Genomic DNA, 22,332 nt, shown 5'->3' with positions numbered 1-22,332 from the left:
AGCAATCACTAGAGTATCAGAAGACAATTGCAAAGACTCTACTCTTCTTTTCTCTTCTGATTGTTTTCTTTAGTATGTCGTAATGATAAGTAGCAAGGCGACAGCAGCAATAGCGACAGCAGTGGTTGCAAAGGCGGTAGCGGCCGCATTCCTTCTTTCTTCTTTGTTCCTCTTTACTTCTCTTCCTTTTACTTCAGCGAAGAGGTTACACATACCCGTTAGCGATCGCGGTCGATATCGTACGTAGGCACAGTTTACATAAATACTTACCGAAACGGAAAGATATTATTATTTTTTCCACTGATATATTTAATCCCGTTCATTCTTAACTTCTTCTAATGTCGTTGGATTACCTAAATACTTAAGGTTTTCGACCGTAATAGCGATTTACATTTAAATAAATTTTATCTGATACGATAACCACTTTATAATGTGGAGATTTCAAGTGTACCACGCGCTTAATGTCAACAGTACATAAGATCGTAATCATTTGATAACAAGTTGTTGTGATAAATCTTCGATAACTGTTAGTGAAGTATTAAATTACAAGTGGTGGATCTATATAATATATTAAATGACGATTAGCAAACTTACATAGTTTACATATAGATATGTACGTTGTACTACACTAATGCGTTTTAGATCATTCTAACAAGTTATGATCGGTTTTAATATTATCGATACAGAACAAAAGCTTAAATCAATATAGAATCATAATACTTTTTTTATAAATGAATATAACTAAGTTTAATATTTTGTAATATTTAGAAAGGTACTATTTCTTTATGATCGACATTTACTTTTTAAAATACGCCTTAGATGAGTGAAATTTTATTCGTAATATGTTGTATGTAATTAGAAAATTTTATACAAAAATCCTTCAGCGAACGCCGAATATTATTTTAAACGTAAGAATATGAATGTAAAATTATAATCAGATAATCAGAAAATTTCTACAATTAATTTGAATATTAACAATTAAATGATATGTAATATGAGAGTTGAACTTAGACTGCACCCAAAATAAAAGTAGAATTTTTATTTTTTCTTTGATATACATAGGTATATAAGTACAATATCTTTTCCAAATAGCTATATCATTATATCATGATCTTTCTATAATATTCCCTTCTAAACGTCATTATACTTATTCGACTTAATTAATTTCTCTTTTTAATGTTATCTCATTGTTATTATAAATAAGATGAACAATTTTCTGATTTTTTAATTTTTCGAGAAACATATTTATTTTACGTAAATATAGGATGAAAATTGTTTGCTTAACGTGAATATTAAATTCTTCCAAATTACTTGAAACCACGAACGAGATTTAAGATATGTTAAACATAAGAATTTTTTATAATATTAAAATTTAATACATAAGTACATATTTTAAATTTAATCATTAAGTATATCTATACTCCTTATCTGAATGTACGAATGCGGATAATAGTTATTTCATTAAACATTACAAATATTTTTTTTCAGGTTCATTCATTTAGAAAGTCATTATAAACATGAGTATAATATCTGAAAACATTAATGCAATTCTATCTATAAGAGTGTATTGTATTGTGAATGAAATTACGATTAAAATGTAGTGGATTGAGTAGTGCAGTGAAAATTGAAAGTACATATATCTGACATTCTATGTCTATATACATATTTATAGATGCATATCGAGAATTACATGCGTATTTCGTATGCAGAAATTAATAGATTTGAATGTTCAAAATTAAAAAAAATGTATTGTACGAATAAATAGTTATTATGTTCAAAGTTTCGTATATTAGTTCATTTAAGAAACAAGTTGAGATATTGACGATAAGAAAGGAATAATATATAGATAACTATATTTTTCATAAACTTTTAAAACAATTTAATCTATTACAGATAATATGTATTTTATTCAAATATTATTCATGACCAGCATACCTGTAGCATACCAGCAATTTAGTAACTTGTTTACTTCTTTTATTGTAATGGAATTATTATTATTCTAATATTAATTATGACCATTAATTATGTTTTATTTGATTATTATTGTTATATTTATTTATTTAGCTATTTATTGTTGCATCCTCGATAATAATAATCAACATTTCTTCAAAGTATTGTTTGCACTTCGTCTTTTGTTTCCTTTCTTTGTAGTTGCTTTTAAATAATCTGTTTCTACATTCTTACACATATAAGAGAAGGTTACCTTTTTAAATTTTATTAAATCCCTCGCAGTAGCTGTTCCACTAAGCAAAGACGTTTCTCCGTTTCTAAATAAGGAAATGTCTACGCGCCCCCACTTTTGCAGTCCTCACCGTGGTCGACCTGTCATGTCGTCATTTCGTCTATGTCTATGCCTATGTCGTGGAGACCAGACCACCGTATACGTTCTTACGCACGTATATATAATATATAGGCTGTTCCGTAAGCTTGCCATATATAGATTCCTCAAGTATCTGTGAATGTAGCGTACATTGTACACATACGGTGATACGTTTATCATGCACATAGCTATCGGTCTATCAGCTTTTTTAATCAACAATTATCCATATTGAATGCATATTTATGCGTTTCTATTTAGTGATCTTCATTTGTTATTACTATTAATTAATATATTAAATTTCTAGAATATAATAAACTCATATTAAATACTAGAAATATAAACCTGGTTAATTTTTCTATTCATGTTAATAAATATTCATTAAAAATGAAATCTTTGGTTGCAAGAATATTCAGTTATATACATATATACTATGCATATAATAATTGTTAGGTAACATATAAAAATGTGATAATTTCTTAATGAAAGTAATATACGTATAATAAAATTTTGATATTTTCCTGGCTATTATGCATTTGAGTTCATTGTCAGTAGCGTTTATATGAGTGCGTTTATATTATATAAACGCTTTTAAAAATTATAATGAAAAACTTGCTGTTTGTTTTTAAAATTAACAAAAGATACCTATAGAATATGTCTAGATACAGAACATACCAATTAATAATATAATATAACAAATGGTATAATATTTTGTGAATCTTTGATAAGTGAATGTTTGATAGTGATTTAGTATATTGATTGATTAATTTAATATTGATAATACATAATAGTGATTCAATGTTGACTGATTCAGTATTGATAATAATATATGGTAATGATTCAATGAAATTTGTTAATACAATCTTTATTGATAAGAGCATTAATGAAACTTATCAAATTGATTAAATTTATTTTTGTTCCTATGTATCTGTTTTACATTACATAACTTTTCGTTCATTAGATTTCGTTAATTATACAAATCTTTTTAACTACATATAATAAATAAATAAACACCGACTGTAATTAATTGATGCACCCGCGATTAATCGATCAATAGAATAAACTATGCTGAATAAATTTAGTTTGTGATATACGATTTATAGGTTGATACGGTATATCGATATAGGTTAGCGTTATTTTAAAATGTGTTAGTACGTACGTGCAAAGAAATAATGAATAGAATGATAGGACGGAGATTTAGACAAAAGAGAAATATCATGAAACCCTTAACAGTGGCCCTTGGGAACACATAGGGGCCGATGACCGGATTGACCTGCAGTTCGCTTCATGCCGCATGGCATCCACCAACGGGCTCGTGCCACTTCGTCTTCGTTCCATTCTCGTCATTCTCCGTCTCTCTTCTGTTATTTTGCTCCCTCGTTCCTTCACTTGTTCGTTTGCTCACTCGTGTGAATTTAGTCTTTAACCTTCTTCTTATTTTTTCTCTTCTCCTGCTTCTTCTTCTATTTCTTTTTCCTCCTGCTTTCTTCCATTCTTTGGGTTGATTTTTGTTATATTTTTATTTCAAAAAGGAAAAATCTCGTATTTTTCAAGCGGTGCAATTGTCATCTCTTAATTTTTCTGTTTCGTTCGAATATCAATTCGCTCAATTATGTCCCCCGTTCCCTTTAACTTTCTTTTTTCACTCCCACAATTTTCGTTCTTTATCATTCTTGAGTATTTTTTACTCTCCTTCCCTCCGTTTTACTCACACTCCACCCTTCTTGCGCATATCCTCGTTGGTATCCACCATCCGCCCCCCTCCATTCGATTCGAGTCTCTTACTTTAAGCTTCGAAAAGTAGGTAGGGTGAAAGGAATTCTCTACCGTCTCCGTTTCCAAGCGGCACTCTTCGCTCTTCTCTTCGTCAATCTTTCTGCTTGCCTTGAGTTGGGCGTGCACTCACACACGTTTACTTGGGTCATTATACCAAACCGTATATTCCCGTACTGTACTCAGTCTTAGTCGGTCATCTTCGCCTCGAGTTAAAGCAAAGCAGGTTCAACATCTATAGTTGTTGAAACTTCGAGACGTCAGTGTGATTCTCATATCTTATATATATATATATTTTTTTTTTCGACAATTTTTTTTATGTCATCTAGTAAACTAATTCTAATTTAATTTCTGAAAAAAAAAGAAAGGCTATAAGCAAAAAATCTGCATTGTCCATCAATTTATTTTCGTATATAAGATAGCCTGTAGTCAGTAACCCATTTCTATTGGGAATTAGTCAAATAATATTTGACAAATTTCCAAATTTAATTTTCTTAAAAATGAAACCCACAGCACAGTTTCATCCTTCTTAAATTCCGTCTTATTTTGTGTCATAGAATCACACTGATTCCATTTGTAATCTGTACTATGATTTCTAGATTAACTTGTGCAAAATTCATATTGTATATAGTGTGAAGAAATTGTTTTCTCTATTTTTCTCTATATTTTATTCATATATAAAATGTATTCCTTTTAGAAGTAGACTAACATGAAATATAAAATTTTATTAATTCTATACTATGAAAATATTAAATAGAAATGATTAGAGGTTATTAGAAATTCTTAAAAATTAAATGAAAAGCAATAAATACTAACGATAAATACAAGTTAAATATTCGAAAATCTGGAAAATGAAAGTAAGAGAATAAAGTGGTAGTCGGTAATCATAGTAATCAAATTTTCAACTTTTCGTGGTGAAAATATATATTTGTGCCAGTTCATTCAATTTGCATTTAAGATTAATTTATATTAATATTATTTTTATACAACATAAATTAATATAGTTTTTTATATAGACGTAAAAGAAATATTTATGTATATGTATGTTTAATTTAATCATGTAAAAGATAATGTAATATCCAGATGCTTTTAGCATGATTCAATACTGAAATGTGATAATAATCAGTAAAATATTTTTGAAAATATATTTCTTCTTGCTGGTTTATATTCTATAAATTATTAACAATATTGTATCGTTAGTATGTTTTTAATTATAGAAAGTGCGTGCTTTTCTCATATCTGTATTAATAAAGATATCTATATTATTATTGTGTATATTATTATGTATATTTGTTGCAAAATTTATATCTATGTATCTATTTTAACTTCTATGAATAGTAAGAAACTAAATTGTGTTATTAGTGTAACGTTTGTACAAAGACAGTGTGAATAAAAGAGCTAGAAAACTTGACCTCTTCCAAATTGACGTAAATCAATGCAGTAGCATTTGTTAATACGGTTATTAATAGATAAACTGCCTTCAAATTATATAATAGTTGTAACATTCTTGCCCTGAAAGATGTTAACCGTATGAGATAAGATATCTGAAATCGAAATATGAAATACTTTGTCATTATTAAGACATTTAATGTAAAGAAGTAAATATTGAGGGAAATACAATATACTTTATGGTATGAAGAATTTTATGAAATATTTCGTGTGAAACTTGTGTAATAAAATATGTACATTTTCAAGAAAAAGCTCTTTCATATAAACAAAAGAAATTTAATAAAATAGATTTTATTTTATATTTTCGATTTATTAATTACGAAATCTTGAAACAAAACGTGTCTGAAATATTAGTAGATTACCTTTTTGTAGCTAGTGAAATAAACAAAATTTCTATACTTAACCCTTAAAAAATCTCAAATAGTTTTCACACAAGGAGATTACATCTTGAATGAACTTTTTGGACAAAAGAAAATTTAGAGTAGATGGAGTGGATCATTAATGTAATCAAATGCTAAAATATTACACGCTAATGGATACCCGTTTAAAAATTGTGATGTGTATCCTTTATTGAGTTAAACTAACATAGTTCTTTAATTGTTATCGCGTGTGTACAATAGTATTGTGTAGTGTGTACAATAGTATTTAGGATTCCGGTTTGAATGTTGCTAGGTAAGAATCTTTTTTCTATTTTCTTTTTCGTTATTGAAGTTGTATATTTTTTACATATCATAATAAAAATGATTTAATTTCGGATTCATCATTTAAACATATGAAATAATAATATTAAATTTAATAGTTGACAGAAAATGACAGAAAATATGTATGTAACTTTAACCTTTCATGAAATAATTTCGTTTGTTTTCATTTATACGCATGCACGTAAGAAAAACATAAACGAGAAAGTACTGCGTTGTGTTTCCTTATCTTCCATACGATAAATTTTGGAATATTAAAGTTAAGATATCTTTTAAATTAATCTTTCTTCGATCCAAATACTTTGAAATTTTTTGTAGAGAATTAAAAAATGCATCGAATGGTGCATAACAAGTTTTACAGTTCCGCTTAAAAAAAGATAGGGGTGACCTCCAAATATTTGAAACGTCTCCGCTTTCAGAGAAGGCATATGTACCATCTGATGCGTCACTTGAAAGTCGAAACTATTTAATTTCTCCTAATGAAATTTTTTTCGAAGTTTAATTATTTCCTTGCTTTTCATGCTTCAAAGTATGCTACACATACTTGTTACATGTACAATATAATAATAAAATATAATGCAGAGAATGAAAATTCTGATTTAATTTCCATTTTATAAAAAATAAAAAATAAAAATAACGTCTCAAATATTTCTTTAAAAAATCTATCTGTAGCAGAATAATATACGTATACATTAGCTACAATTTTATTAAGGTTAATGATATTTGCGTACTATGATCTCTGATATACTTGAAATATTATATTCTGGAAAAGTAAAAGGTTGAAAGGTTAAAAATATATGTAACAAAGGTTCTATTCTATTGATTAATTATCAATTATTGATAAATGATAAATAATAATATCGTCAATTATTGATAAAAAATATTAAATAATTTTCTAGTGAGCATGAATTGCGTGCTATTTGTTAAATAAGTTTATAAATTAAATTTACCCGTGTCCCATGTTACAGTTTTCAATAATAGAATTTAACTATCGTATATTTTAAACATGTTGTGACATCATTTTATGGGGAAGGGTTAATAATATTATTATTCTTATATTCTAGCTAAGTGTGTAGATAATGTAAATAGTACGCGAAATGTATTTTTCTACATTATTTTTAGCATTATATTTGTATGTTTGTAAGGCTTGTGTTAGAAATCATAGTTTAGTGTTGGTATAAAATTTCTTGGACAGTGACTTATAAATATATCCTTGTGACTCACTATGTGAAAATAAGTTGTGAATTGCTTAAGAAACTTGGCTACTAAGATATAACTTCAATACATGTGACATTGATTTAAAATCTGTATTTATAACGCACTATTGTGTTAATTCCAGAATTAATTTGTTGAAATCGATGAACAACATAGTGATAATACAAAATTAATATAACATCTATACAATATTTATCAATCGTTTTCAATTTGTTGTTCTTTAATTAACAATACGATTGGGTTATATTGATCTCTTATGATTAGTTACATAATGTTTGCTCTTAATTACCCGAACAATAATACAAATATTTAATAAACACAATTCTGTGTTTCAGTTGTCAACAAGATAGGTATTCCTTTTTTGTCATTTATTTATTTATGCTCATTTTGTGTGTTTGTGAATTAACTTTTTTTATACTTTGTGATATTTATTTTTATTTTTTTCAGATCAATTTTTTGTCTTTTATTTGAGCTTAACTTAAATCATAACTTAAATATCATAAATATTATCACAAATTTTATATTACGCAATTATAATTATACAATAATTTGTTAATAATATTTTATTAATTACGTAATATAAATAAAGGAAGCATTCTTTGCACTCTCTGCAGTATTGTTTTTTTTTAAGTTAATACTAATGACTAGTGATTTATCAAAAATAAATATTGTTGAACATGTACGTACATGCATATTTTTGAAATATTCAGTTTTCAAGCGATCCTATTTTATAGATTGCACCACTATGTTTATTTAATGAAAAATGAATCTAGAGAGAGGGTCTGCTATATAATAAATTTCTAAACTCGCGGAACACACACTCGAATTATACTCTTTGTAAAATGTTGGAAGGTCATGTAAAATTACTTGTATCTATATTATATCGATATGCAAATGGAATCTAAAAGCTTAATTATTGATTTGATTTGCGGCGCTATATAAAATGATATATAATCGCCTTTTTATTCTTTCAATGAGATTATAATTACCCTTAGATTAACTATATAGTTTGAAATACTATTAAATAATTATTACCACTAGTAAGTGTTAGTGTATCTATTGGATGAAAAGCAAGGTTATGAAACTAAATGATTTTGTTGAACTATGAAAATTGAAATTCGATGAAATTTTAGGTACACAGTTTCTAGCAAGAGTAATAGTAGCTTTCATAGCACATAAAATACATATTATATACATGAGTACAATACGTATATTATAGGACACGAAGTGTAATAAAATATTTTATTATTGTTATTAAATTTCGAGATGATTGCCGAAGTTCATTGAAATGTTTGGAGGTTGTGTCATTGTAATTACAAGTGCCATTGTAACGAATTAAATTATTTTTCTTATTGTAAATTAACGAGAAGGTTTGTCTCCTCAAAACGCCATTGTCTTTTTCAACCGGTTGATCTGTGTCATGGATCGTAGTCTTGATGATTACGCCATCGATGATGTCATAGACGCTGCACCTAACCAATACCAACATCGATTCAACATCACCACCTACGCTACACTTAGATAGATTTTTATTCTCACAGGTAATGAGCATTTATACTTCCCAGGTCTATATCGTCTTGGAATTTTACTTTAGCGTTTTCCCTCGTTTGAAGTTTGATTCCAAAAACAATGATTCATCGTTTGAAAATAATTGTGATTTGTATTTGCAACATATGACTACAGTGTTCAGCAATATGACAGACAGTGAATAAAATTTTATAAAAAAATATTTCTTTTAATTAACATTCAACGTATTTCCGATTTAGCTTTGTACAATATTCTTGTTTTATAACAATCTCAATGTACATACAATGTACATACATATATACATACATATATACATACATATGTATGTATACGTATGTATGTATATCAATACGCATTTCTGTGAGCCACAAGATGTTTCTACGAATGAAATTAACTAATTGACTCGCGATATGAGTCAAATATATATGTGTTTAAAGTTATTATTCAAACCAAAAATATTGTTTACGTCAGATAAAGTTTGTTCTAGATTTCTTCTGATTTTAGATAAGGAAAGAGGTGCAATATCGTAGCATGTGAAAGTTTAAATTAACATATAGTACTCGTTTCTTGTTTAATTGAAAATTTCGTTTCTGAATAATTACTGAAAGCAAAACAAAACAAATGTAATGAAAGACAGGAAGGTAAGAAAGCTACGAGAATACAATACAGCTGATGTCAGCTGTAATGAGCAATGTTGCTAAAAGTGGATATGATGCTGCGTTCTTTCGCTCGTGTGTTCTATCCTCTCTTTTCATTTACACTCTTATATCTGCGCACGCATGCGTAATACGTACTGTAGTAACATATACATACATGCATGCATATGTATATCTATACTCATAACTGTGTAGTCAGTGATACTTAAAAGTAGGTAGAACTGGAAACAAGTTTAAAAATATTGCTTATAGTAAAAAAGAGGTGGAACATACCGCTTTCTACATTTTGCATTTCCACTTAATTCACTTTTTTCTTCAGTTGTCCTTAAAATCGTGTATTATTTATAAATAGGCAAAATTTGTTAACTTGATAAAGCTACAACTATAATACAATTATAAGTAGGCATTAATATTTTTATATAATACACACTTATAAATAATGATATATCTATGCACCATTTTATTCTACGATCTCTTGCCATTTTTCGTAATTTATTTATTCTTTTATTGTAAAACTTTTCGTCCTTCTCATTCGAAAATTCAGACACGCGCATCCGTCGACAGTTTATGTTTTTGAAAAATTTTCAATTATGGAAATTTTCCAATGTGCAAAATTAAGGTTAGGTAAATATGGTAAGTGGGGTAACACCCACCACTTTTATGTATTTTTAACAAACGATTGCATATTGAATCGCATATTCAAATGCTGTCTAGCAAATTCCTTTTGATTGTCACATGCAGAACCCAGATATCATTACTTAATTGTCATTCCAAGTTTATTTAAATGTTATATAATTGATTTCTTTAAAATATTTAAGTATCTAGTTGAGTATCTTAGGTTTCATTCACTTAATATGGTTATTTACCAATATTAATCTTCATTGAGCTGCCACTTCTTTCTTATCTTCCAGATCAAAATCTCCACTATTAAATCTTTTAATCCATTTTTGAGTGGTATGCTTATCGATATTATCATCAGCGTACATATCATACATTTTCTTTTTATTTTTTCTACATTAATTCGTCGCATTAATTCATTTTTGCATCCATTGTAATCATTTTCGCATTTAATTCCGGAAGTGGATATTGCATTGGTTCATGTTCAAGAAGATTTTTACTTTATACAAAACTGAAGGAGAACTGTCTAACGCTACATAAGTAGATGAAATACTCTTATGAAATGCTCTGGATCAGGCACGGCCAGTAATTTAATCTAGTAAAATAGTAAGTAAAGCCGAATCATGTTGAATTGGAGGATCATGGCGGATGAAACAAGAATAAAACTAAAGCGACCTGTTTCGATAGATCATTTGCTTTGATATTGATCATCCAGAGTGAAAGAATATAAATTCCGTTTCACTTGCTACTTAACGAAACTGACCATATCTGAACCAACCTCTACACTTTAGACCGCCTTTAACTTGTTTTGATATCTATACATGTTTAACATTTATCCAGCTAGTAAGTATGCACGTATAATGGATAAGCAATAGTAAGCATCTATTACTAGCATGTAGCTAGTAAGTATGCGTATAATGTATAAGCAGTACTTTGATATGACACTTCTCGAAATATGTACGCGGGTGTAACGAACGTACCTATTATTCAATCTAGTATTTTAATATGAGAAATGCTTTTAAATTTGTTATTAATTAGTTCCATATTTGCAAACCCTTGAATTGTAAGGAAATGCTATTCTATTATTTTCATTGCGATAATATTATTAAGGTTTCGAACATATAAATCATCTAATATAATACAAGCAAGGGTCTAAATATTTCGTGAAAAAATACTAAAAATATATACATATTATGTGCATGTACATATATATGTGCATATTGTTATAAAAATAAATTGATATTATATATGAATTGATATACCAAATATTTTTGTTCAACGATATTGTTTCTATAATCAAAAATTATTGAATATCGAAATGCACAGGTGGATAAAAAAGGTTTTAAAAAGTAATCAGTAGGTAAAAACATCATAATTTTACAAAGTGGAATTATGATTGACGAGGGCACTGATTAAAAATAAAGATAGGATGTAATACATCTTATAGGATAGATGATTGTTAGGCATGCGGTAAAAAATGTTTAATATAAAAGTTATTAATGTTCATACACATATACAAATGCCAACTCAAAAATTTTTTTTCTCCGCCATTATATATATAAATACATAAGTACATCCATTATTTTATTCACTATAAAATTCTCCTATGTGTATCGCATTTATCTTAGTAAGATAGTTCAGGAAATTGAAATTTAATCGTTTTAAAAACTTACGTTTTTAGAAATGAATAGATCTTTTATAATTACGCAATCCACATGTCTACATACATACGACTAAATGATTTTATAATTGTCTAATTTTAGTCGTCTTTTCATATCACATCTACTCTTCGTCATAAAACTAATGTCAATTTACGTGATGAAAGAGTTGTAGATATGATGTTCATCTGTTACGAATGTTCATTAGAGATGATATGTATAATTACAAACTGACTGATTTTATTTATGGTTCTGCATTTCGGTTCTTTTTTTTTGCAGGTTAATAGTAGACTGTACTCGACGAAATATTTTAATTAAAATTGGAACTAAAAATATGTACATGCATCCCTATCTTTGTTGCAGAAATCGCAAAAGTGCGGGCAAGTCTTTTCCAGATTAGTGGCGTCAAAAAGGAGCCACTAGTTCTACCGGAACCAGAGGGCGATATCACAACGCTTACGGAAAAAGTTTATGTACCTGTTAAAGAACATCCAGATGTAAGTATCTCTTATTTATATCGCTATATTATCTTAGATAACAATTTATTGTCTTATAATTAGCGTATGAGTTTTTATTGAAGTATGTACTATTATTAGAGTTGTGACATTGTAACATCTAACTAGATAGCTTAGAATTTACCAATGAAAAGTTTTAATAACATTACATATTCAACTAAATATTTATTCACATGCATCACCATTATTAACATGTCTATTTTAAGAATTTTAATTTCTAATATCATTTTATAATAGAAGCCTATGTTTTATATATAATGAATAATAAATAATTTAAACGTAAAAGATCATTCCATTGTAATATAGTGTATAGGAATGTAACAAATTACTACAAAAATTGAAAGTTGTACTTCCTTCAGTAAAGATCCTTCAGTAATTCCAATCTTGTTTGGAATATTAGCAGCAATATACATATCTACTTAAGAAACAACTTTAATACGTTTCGTAGAGGTGAAGAAAGTTTGTGTAAATTTTTTCTTTTAAAACATACTCGCTTTCAACATCTTTTTTTTAGACAGGTATTAAATAAAATTCTAAAAATGATTTCTTTTTGGCGACATTGCTTACGCAACTTTATATGAGTCATATTTTACTTTATCTCTATAGAAAATCTTTAAAAAGTCCATGGTACTTTTTATCTTCTTTTTGACTGATTATAGAATTTTAAAATACTAAAGATATATATGCATATTAATATTAATCCGTATTAGTGTCTATAAACATTAATATGATTATTAGGTACTTAAATAAGGTGTTGGTAACTGACATCATCTTTAATACATGCTTGGAAATAATAGTTACTATTTTCTTTTCTATAAGAATGGTAAATCTGGAGAAACGTGCACATTTATACATATTTATCTTTTTCCAATAATCTGTACTCTTATTCTCTTATCAGTATAAAATATATAGAAAATAATAAACGTAGTACATTATAATATACGTTGTGGGAATACTTTATTCAGATAGGAATTTGTTGTATATTAGAAAAAGTTAGTAACGTAGGTACACTGTTTATGCGCTTTTCTAAATGTGGAATGTAAGTAAATGTTATGTAAAAGTTATGTTATTCCGTTGAGATAAATATTTTATTCTAAAAAGTATCTTTTATAACTTTTGCACTTTTGAACAATTAAAAGTTTTATACATATTTTCAAATTATTGTATGTCAAACTTGTATGTATTGTATGACTAAATTAATCACATTTTTAAATTTAATTTATGTGTTAATTGTGTAGTAAATATCTAGAAATGTGAAAATTTGATTAGAAAGTTTATTTTGTTTCCGAAATTTTCTTTTCATATTTAAAAAAATTAAAATTGTTTCCTATTTAGGGGCAATAATGATAAAGATCATTCATTGATCTCGGTACTGTATTTTTATTAATGATATAAGATCAATTTTACTTTTAACTTTAACTCAATACCAACTCAGGGAACAAAGGGATGAATTAATAAAAGTTTATATTCTAATATTCCAAGACTTTAAATAACTTGTTAAGGAAAAAAATGTGAAACATGGGAAATTATGATTATTATTTATGCATTTATATTTATACATAAAATTCGTTTAAAATGTAATTTCATTCTTACATTCTTTTGTTATTATGTTTTTTAAGCAATATTGCGCATTAGGTATATAAAATCTTACAAAACAACACATTTAGTTGTATTGTTCAAGCAGTTATTTCTAGTGTTCTTATCGATATATCAAGCTCTGTATATTTGCGATATTACAAGCTAATTTCTAATATTCCATATATTCGTCGATCGTCTAAGCGCGTTTCTGTGTGTTTTGAGCAGTATCAGTACCTGACAAAAAATTCGTCCAGTGCATTGTTGTTCGTACGCGCAATGCATTCCGACTTACCACACAGGAAGCTCACAAATGTTCCAAACGCATTTACCCTAAGCAGTGAACATATGAATTTAGAAATGCAGTGGCTACAAAAAGTAGTCTTTATCATCTTTTTTCATCTTTATTTATCATAGTATCTACGTATTAATTAATCATTTCAATCAGTTCTTACACATATTAAATTTTCATATCATTCAGTAGTGTAAATAAATACCATGAAAATGAAACGTGGAACTTGATAAGGATACGCTTAATTATAAAAAATGAGAGTGTATTCAAACACTTTATCTAGCCAATGTTTGTAATAAAAATTTTTACATATAACGAACACTAGAGAGAGAACAAGGTGGTCTCTCTTTGTTTTCTAGACTGAAACGACACACAGGTTTTTATATTTCCTAATAGTTGCTTTAGGGTTAAACAACGATTATTAATTTGCCTATTCAATTCAGCAATTATTCTGAAATTAGTCTCCATAGTAATATAAATTAAACATAAATTTGCATTCGTTATGAAATTTCTAACATTCATTGTGACATGAAATTTATAGAATGCATTAACAATCGCTGGTGTGATTTATTAAGAAAATACAAAGTTTATATACTCAGGATAAATATAAGATAGTAAGAGAGGTATCAAATTAACAAATGGTTGAGTCAAATTATGGAAAATACTAAAGTAAACATTGTGACGTGCTTGAACTGCGCCAGCACGGATATTCAAAGATGTGCAAATGAACTGATACGACATCATGGATTCATCGCGAAAGACAATATAGAAGAACTTGTAGAATAGTACAGATGAATTCGACGTTAAATTGAGAAGCTGTTGAGAAATTAGAAAAATTCAGCTAAATCTGACGCGAGATCAAAGAGCCGCAAGAAGGGTTTTATACGGACGAAGTTGATGATAGAAATTGAGGAATCGCGGATGATATTAATAAAAAAGAAAAACTCCAACTAATAAACAAAGATACGATTAAAGCGGTAATGTCGGGAACGTTCAACTATGATTGCAAATATTAGATTATTATATTATATACTATGATATACTATGACTAATATATACTACGAATATTTTGGTTTTGACGGAGTACTGCTAGAACTAGCCCGAAAATAATGCCAAATAGAATTTATCTCGATTCGCAGATTTTTAAGGCGATTGCTTCGGTACGGAATTTCAGCCCCATCTCACATGATACAAGCTTGAACCTTAGGCTGGGGTCACACGAGTGTTGGAATGGCGAACGTTACAACGTCCGTCATAACGTTGTTTAGTTTGACGGACGTAAGTAGGCGTAGTTCGTGTGACTGACCTGATCCTATGCAAAACGAGATAGAACGCTGCGAGACGGACGTTGTAACGTCTGTGTCCGTCATGGCCCGTAACGCCTGTCATTTGACGAAGCAAATAACGCGAAGCATCACCGTGACTTTTCGTAATGATCTGTCTAAGAAGCATAAGTATCCGTTTTCTTAAATACTGTGATAATTTTATGTGGTGGAATAGGCCATGAGTTTATCATCTGAAACATTATCAAACATATGTGCTCGCATATGGATAAACTAATCCTACGGGTGAGATTGTGCTTTGAGGTTTTCGTGAAGCCGTATCTGTAACGGTTCCCATGTCTGGTCTCAATGTTATCCAGCCTAATCGAAGCCTCCCGCATTGCGTATGCAAGAGATGTTTAGAATAAAAAGTATTTTTGTTTGCTAAGTGCCTCTGAAGGAATTTTAAAAACATAAGTATTCCTACAACGTAACGATACTAACGTTAAAAACGAACGACACATTTTACAGAAATGTAAATATACATACGCATATATAATATAAAGGAAATCTTGTCTAGAAGATTAATTTCCTCTACTATATGTTTACTATTTGCAAAAAATACGTACACATGAAGAAAAAAACTACATAACGATATGACGCTGCAGGAAGAATAGTTCACCCGAAAAACAGTATGAGAATTTAATAAAACTCAGCCAATTTCTATCTGAACAAAACTGCACCAAAGATTTTAAATTTGAACAATGTTGCTAATGACCTTCGATGTTGAAGCAACATTAAAACAAACAGAAGGGGTTATATTTACGGTTTAAGAGAGATTTAAGAGGAATGGATCTGATTATCTCAATTATATTATTTTCAATTTGCTGAACTGCTATTGGTATTGGATACCGTGATAAGATAGAGAGAAAATTTATTACAAGCTGAATCAATAACGAGAAGTATTTTGAAATTATTGATGGAAAAATAAATACGTGTCACAAAAATTGCCCTAAATAATTTTACCAAATTATATTATATTGTATCTTTGAAGATACATAATGCTGCATATGTATTATAACGGTAAGAAAATATTTTCCCACGACACGAAGAGATTCGAGTTTTAAATCGGTTTAATATTATAGAAATTTGTCAATATTATATAATATTGGAGAAATCTTGTCAAAATAGGGTACCAAAACGACAAACACGTATGTAGCCAGAAAATTTTAATAAGATAACATGATATTCATTCGATGCGAATGAAAATAAATAAGACAGAATATTATTAAAAATAACTTTTTCATATAAATTTAGTATAAATTTTGGCTAAATAGAATGGTTATTGTTATTAAATATGAAGGTGTGTTGTATCACACGTATGCTATACGTTCGATACTGTTGATTAATTTATTTATTATACATTCTTGATTTTTTAATAATTTTGTCATTGTTGCTTCGCATTTGCTTTCTTTAACTTTAGTATTTTTTATTCTTTTTCTTTTTAATAGAAGTTTGCAAAAATATATAAAATATATTTAATTTTCAATGTATAACGGATCAATTTTAAATAATTCTTAAGCTATGCTGTAACTTTCTGAAATAAATTTCCCTTATGAGAGGAAATTGAGCTAATAATAAGATATATATGAATGTTTCTTAATAAGAATTATACATGTGTATAAAGCAATTATTCATCTTTTACAATCCACTTGACAATATCATTGTTTAATCACGGAACATTTAATTTGATATTGTATCAGGGGACATAGTTTATAGATCACACAGTCCAAAGGATATTACTTAAATGTAGAACAAATAAATAAATTACAAATAGAATTTATTCACTTACAGAAGAGATTTTACATGTCAACATTGAATCAAGAGAGTACAATTATTATTAAATTAATAAATGCATAACGACGATAACGTTTTATCGTTTAGTTAGGAGAAACTTTAAGTGTAGGTAGTGGAAAAAAGAATAAAATAGGAAGGAAATTATGCTTTTGAAATATAAACAATGAGATTTTCTTAGAAATACCACGAAAAAATTATTTTTCGCAAAAAGTTAATTGAATGAAGTTTATAAGTTTTGATCTACTTTATATGAAGACAATTTTGACGTAAATTTGTTAGTTTCCTAAGTAATTAGTTTTGTATCTATGTTTTATTAATCAAAGGGAATTTGTTTAAAATAAAACTCATAAAGTTCGATATTGCAATATGATAAAATTCTTATTTTACTTCCAAATATAATTATCGAACGTACAAGCGTGCATGAAGTAATCATTTTTTTTAAATAAAAGAATAAGAAGAAGATGTATAATAACATTTTTTATATTTATTTATATATTTATATATTTTGCATAGTATCCTACGCTTATTCTTTATATATATAATATAAACGCATATTATATGCGTTACAGGTCTACTTAGAAAAATAACTTGTGCAAGTTTTATATCAGGTGAATGTTAAAATGTAAGCGCAGTAAAGTACTTTATGGCAACTCTACTGTTTCTAATTAAATATACTAAAAAATTTCTACGTTTTTTCAAAAAATTATTTATGTACATGTGTAAGAATCGCCATTAGAAATAAAACACAATTTTTTATATCATATACTTGCAAACTTAATATGTAGATGTGATGTTTTTCTTTAAAAATTGTCTCAAAATTTGATTTGTTACAGTTTAATTTTGTTGGAAGAATTCTTGGACCACGTGGTATGACAGCTAAACAGTTAGAGCAAGAAACAGGATGTAAAATTATGGTTAGGGGAAAAGGTTCTATGAGGGATAAGAAGAAGGTAAATTTATTGTTTTTACACAGATGTTTTATATACATAGATATAATATATTTTTGAGTATAAATTTTCGAGTAACATGTACAATTTTTCCTTGTTGCATATGTAAGATTTCAAATTTCTCCCAATTGTAACTAGATTTGTAATTACAATTTACATTATCATATTTATTATATTATAATATAATTGTGTGCGTGATTAAGTACTCAATTTTTGTGATTGAATATTTTGTACTGATAAAAAAATGATAATGAAAAAGTTTTTGCCGTGTTAGTTTATACATATATATTTATAACTTCTTTATAATATACACATAAGCAATATGTCAAAAGTACACGATTATTATTCAAATTTGAAGTTAAATATTTGTTTCCAAGCTGCGTATGATCACTGAGAAAACATTTTATCGTAAGTATATGCATCAAATAATAATATGGATATACAAAATTTATTTCCAAATTCTCGTGTTCAACATTAGTTTAGACTTATCGCAAGAATTTATTTAAGAAATTGTAGCTTTGTGATCTTTATTGAAACAAATACATGTGAATATTGATTTTTTATTTTAAATTGATTATATGGAAATATTAATATACAATATAAAGTAATATCATGGATATATAGACATATGATATTAATTCAGGAACTAGTTTCCTACAATTAGATATTTGTTATTACACGCACTTAATATTTGTGATATATTTTTAGAATAAATGGCATACATATGTACTTTGTAATATTATACTATCAATGATTCTCACCATAATAATGATTATGGATAAAGTCTTTTACATTTGTTTATTTAAATTGTGTAATTGTACTATATATGATATTAATCCCTTTAACAGGAAGAGTTAAACCGAGGTAAACCAAACTGGGAACATCTGACAGATGAACTGCATGTTTTATTGACAGTTGAGGATACTGAAAATCGTGCAACTTTGAAACTTGCCAGAGCTGTAGAAGAAGTGAAGAAACTTCTTGTTCCCGTGGTGAGAAAGTTCCTATTATTAACTATAACATCTAATTTTATTGAATTAGTTTCCCCATAATATTAATTACTTCCTATCAGCTGCACCTTTGCATTACTGCACTAAAGTTTCTGCATGTATAAATAAATATTATTTGTTCGTGCAAACTAAAAGAATAAGTATTCACGTGATTTAATTTGATGGAAGCTTAATTTTTAAGCTATAAAGTGATATTCATAGAAAATATTTAATTGTATAATGGCATGATTGATAACATGCAAACGTAGCTTCTCTTTTTTCAATCTCTTACAAATGTTATATGCCATGCGAAGAAATAAAAAGTTTGAAATTATATTAAAGTAAAATTGTAAATATTTGAAAAAAATGAGTAACGTATTTCTTAGATTACTATAATTAATTTCAAAAATATTAATATATTTCTTATTAATTATGTTGACTGTTAGCAGGCTGATGGAGAGGACGAGTTAAAGAAGCGGCAGTTAATGGAACTTGCTATTATCAATGGAACCTATCGGGATTCTAACACGAAAGTTGCTGCAGCTACAGGTATAGATTCAAATATTTATTTACTTTTATTTCAAAATAAAATTTCATTAATACTATTTAATATTAGACACTTTTTTTATAGCTATATATATACATACGTACATGCTATCTATGCAATCATTGTTCGAATTGTTCATTATTCAAAAGATATTTCGGACGATACTTCGAGGGAGAAGTAATTTAATGTAATTAGTTTATTTGTAGGTGGACGCATGAAGGATATATTATCATGACTGTTATTACTTTTTAAAATGTTACCATGTAATTTTTAATGCATTAATCGATCTATCTCGGCATTCCCTATAAAAAGGTAGGTACCCATCTATCTATGTTGAGAAACTTCCATTTTAATTTGTGTGAAAGACAAGAAAAACCAATACAAAAGTAGTTAAGGTAAGCGTCTTTCATACGATAGGCATGGTAAGCATATGTGAGTATGTTATATGTATAAGTGTATTATAATTAAATGGGTTAATAACATTGTATAGAGAATATCAAGATGGATTTATTAGTTCACTTAAAGTTATAAGATCCCATTTAAGAAAAATTAAGTATGTTACCTTCATGTAACTTCAATTCATTCATTTATACTATAATATACTATAGTTGCAGCAGATTATATTCTCCTCGAAATCATTAAATTCCTATCTGAAAATTTGTTTATTCACAGGGTAGATTATTTTATAGGGAATGTCATTCGCATTTTTTATTAAAAATTCATGAAGATTGAACACACTGTATATGTATATCTAAGTACTATATATATTTCATGAGTGATGGTAATAAATATTTTGAGAGACGTATATTAATTTAAATTATTTTTAATATCTTTTTGATAATAACATTTATAGAATTCAAAATTAAAATTATTCAAAAATATATAAGATTTGATTGAGGAATCGATTATATTATTGAATACAAATAATTTGCAGTAAAGTGATAATATAAAGTAATATAGACACATTAGTATAAAGTAAATAGGTACGAATGTTTCTAACTCTCAACGAGAAGCGTGTAATTCGTTCACAACATTTTAATGGCTATCAATTTTACGTATTAATTTCTCTTCTGTATATATCTCAAGAATCTCTGCCCTTCTAAATAATCTGCTAAACTACAGCTTCTTAAACGTGATTTAGCATTTTCAAGTATAACTTTATTAAAAATTTATAATACCATAATAATATAAATTTATTACCTAATTCTGTACAGAACAAAATTTAAAAAATATTATACAAGGAATAGGTATACATATTCAGTTTATTGTTGTTCGATTCACACTTTTCTGATACTACCATACGTATTTAAATCGTACAAAATATTTTTCATGTTATATGTTATTATACATTTACAAGTTATGTATATAGATAAATGAATCTCTATAACACGATGGAATAGTTAGAAAATTAATGAAAGAAGGTAAAGGTACTGAAAGGGGGAGAGGAGATGTAAAAAATTGTTTGCTATGGTTGTAACGATAAATATAAATAAATATAAAATCAGTTTCCTTCGTAACTTGAAATAATGATAATGAATGTTTCAGCTTGCGACGAAGAGTGGAGACGTGTTGCAGCAGCAGCGGCGGAAACACAACGGCTTCTTCCAGGCTTGGCCACACCTATGAGGACACCTAGTGCTCCGTTGGGAGCTCCATTAATACTCTCGCCACGGATATCTGTCCCAACCACCGCGGCATCTCTTCTAAACGGTTCGGGTCCACCAGGATCTCTTCTTTCTGCCGGTGATCCCCATGGTTTAATTTACACGCCATATGCCGATTATGCCAACTACGCAGCCTTAGCAGCCTCGCCTCTCCTCGCGGATTACACTACTGCTGATAATTCTGGTGGGTTGTTTGCACGCTGATATTAGTTGCAACAACGTTTTTTATGAATATTTCCTTTTACTATCATTATTATGATTACTGCTACTTGTCCTGTTTGATCTCTTCTCGACCTTCCAGCACAGATTAAGTGAAGTAGAATGTGCGAGAAAAAGAAAGAGAACGAGATAAAAAGAAATAATAGAGACAAATGAAAAACAGTTAATATATTTGTATTTTTTATCAATTTTTAAGTTTGTGTTTCTTCGTGGAGAATTTTCTTTAGCGATAAAAAATACTTAAATAGCATGCTGTATATTCCATATATTTATTTACAAAAACAAGGAAATTGTTGCTAAAGATTTATTTTATTCTATTTTATTCTATTTTATTTTATTTTATTTTGTTTTATTTCATTTAATTTTATGAATATTTCCTTTTACTATCATTATTATGATTACTGCTACTTGTCCTGTTTGATCTCTTCTCGACCTTCCAGCACAGATTAAGTGAAGTAGAATGTGCGAGAAAAAGAAAGAGAACGAGATAAAAAGAAATAATAGAGACAAATGAAAAACAGTTAATATATTTGTATTTTTTATCAATTTTTAAG

At 27.9% G+C, this 22,332-nt stretch overlaps 1 protein-coding gene across 5 annotated transcripts in view; it reads left to right on the top strand.

Moving 5' to 3' along the window:
* LOC100747971 (protein held out wings) overlaps nucleotides 1-22,332 on the top strand; it is a 46,595-nt gene that overhangs the window by 5,994 nt on the left and 18,269 nt on the right. Inside the window, exons 2-6 of one of the 5 annotated variants that reach the window (XM_003489750.4) lie at nucleotides 12,275-12,408; nucleotides 18,246-18,362; nucleotides 19,208-19,348; nucleotides 19,795-19,897; nucleotides 21,441-21,743. In XM_003489750.4, coding sequence (XP_003489798.1) covers nucleotides 12,275-12,408; nucleotides 18,246-18,362; nucleotides 19,208-19,348; nucleotides 19,795-19,897; nucleotides 21,441-21,743 — 798 coding nt within the window. Of the gene's footprint in view, nucleotides 1-12,274; nucleotides 12,409-18,245; nucleotides 18,363-19,207; nucleotides 19,352-19,794; nucleotides 19,898-21,440; nucleotides 22,081-22,332 lie in introns of those variants that run through there. The other 4 variants (XM_033320883.1, XM_012386032.3, XM_033320884.1 and 1 more) reach the window with 4 other exon arrangements.

The sequence above is a fragment of the Bombus impatiens genome, unplaced genomic scaffold, assembly GCF_000188095.3.
Source record: "Bombus impatiens unplaced genomic scaffold, BIMP_2.2 scf_0368, whole genome shotgun sequence".
Classification (NCBI taxonomy): Eukaryota; Metazoa; Arthropoda; class Insecta; order Hymenoptera; family Apidae; genus Bombus; species Bombus impatiens.
Note: the sequence above shows the minus strand (reverse complement) of the source record. Positions and strands in the feature narration are given on the sequence as shown.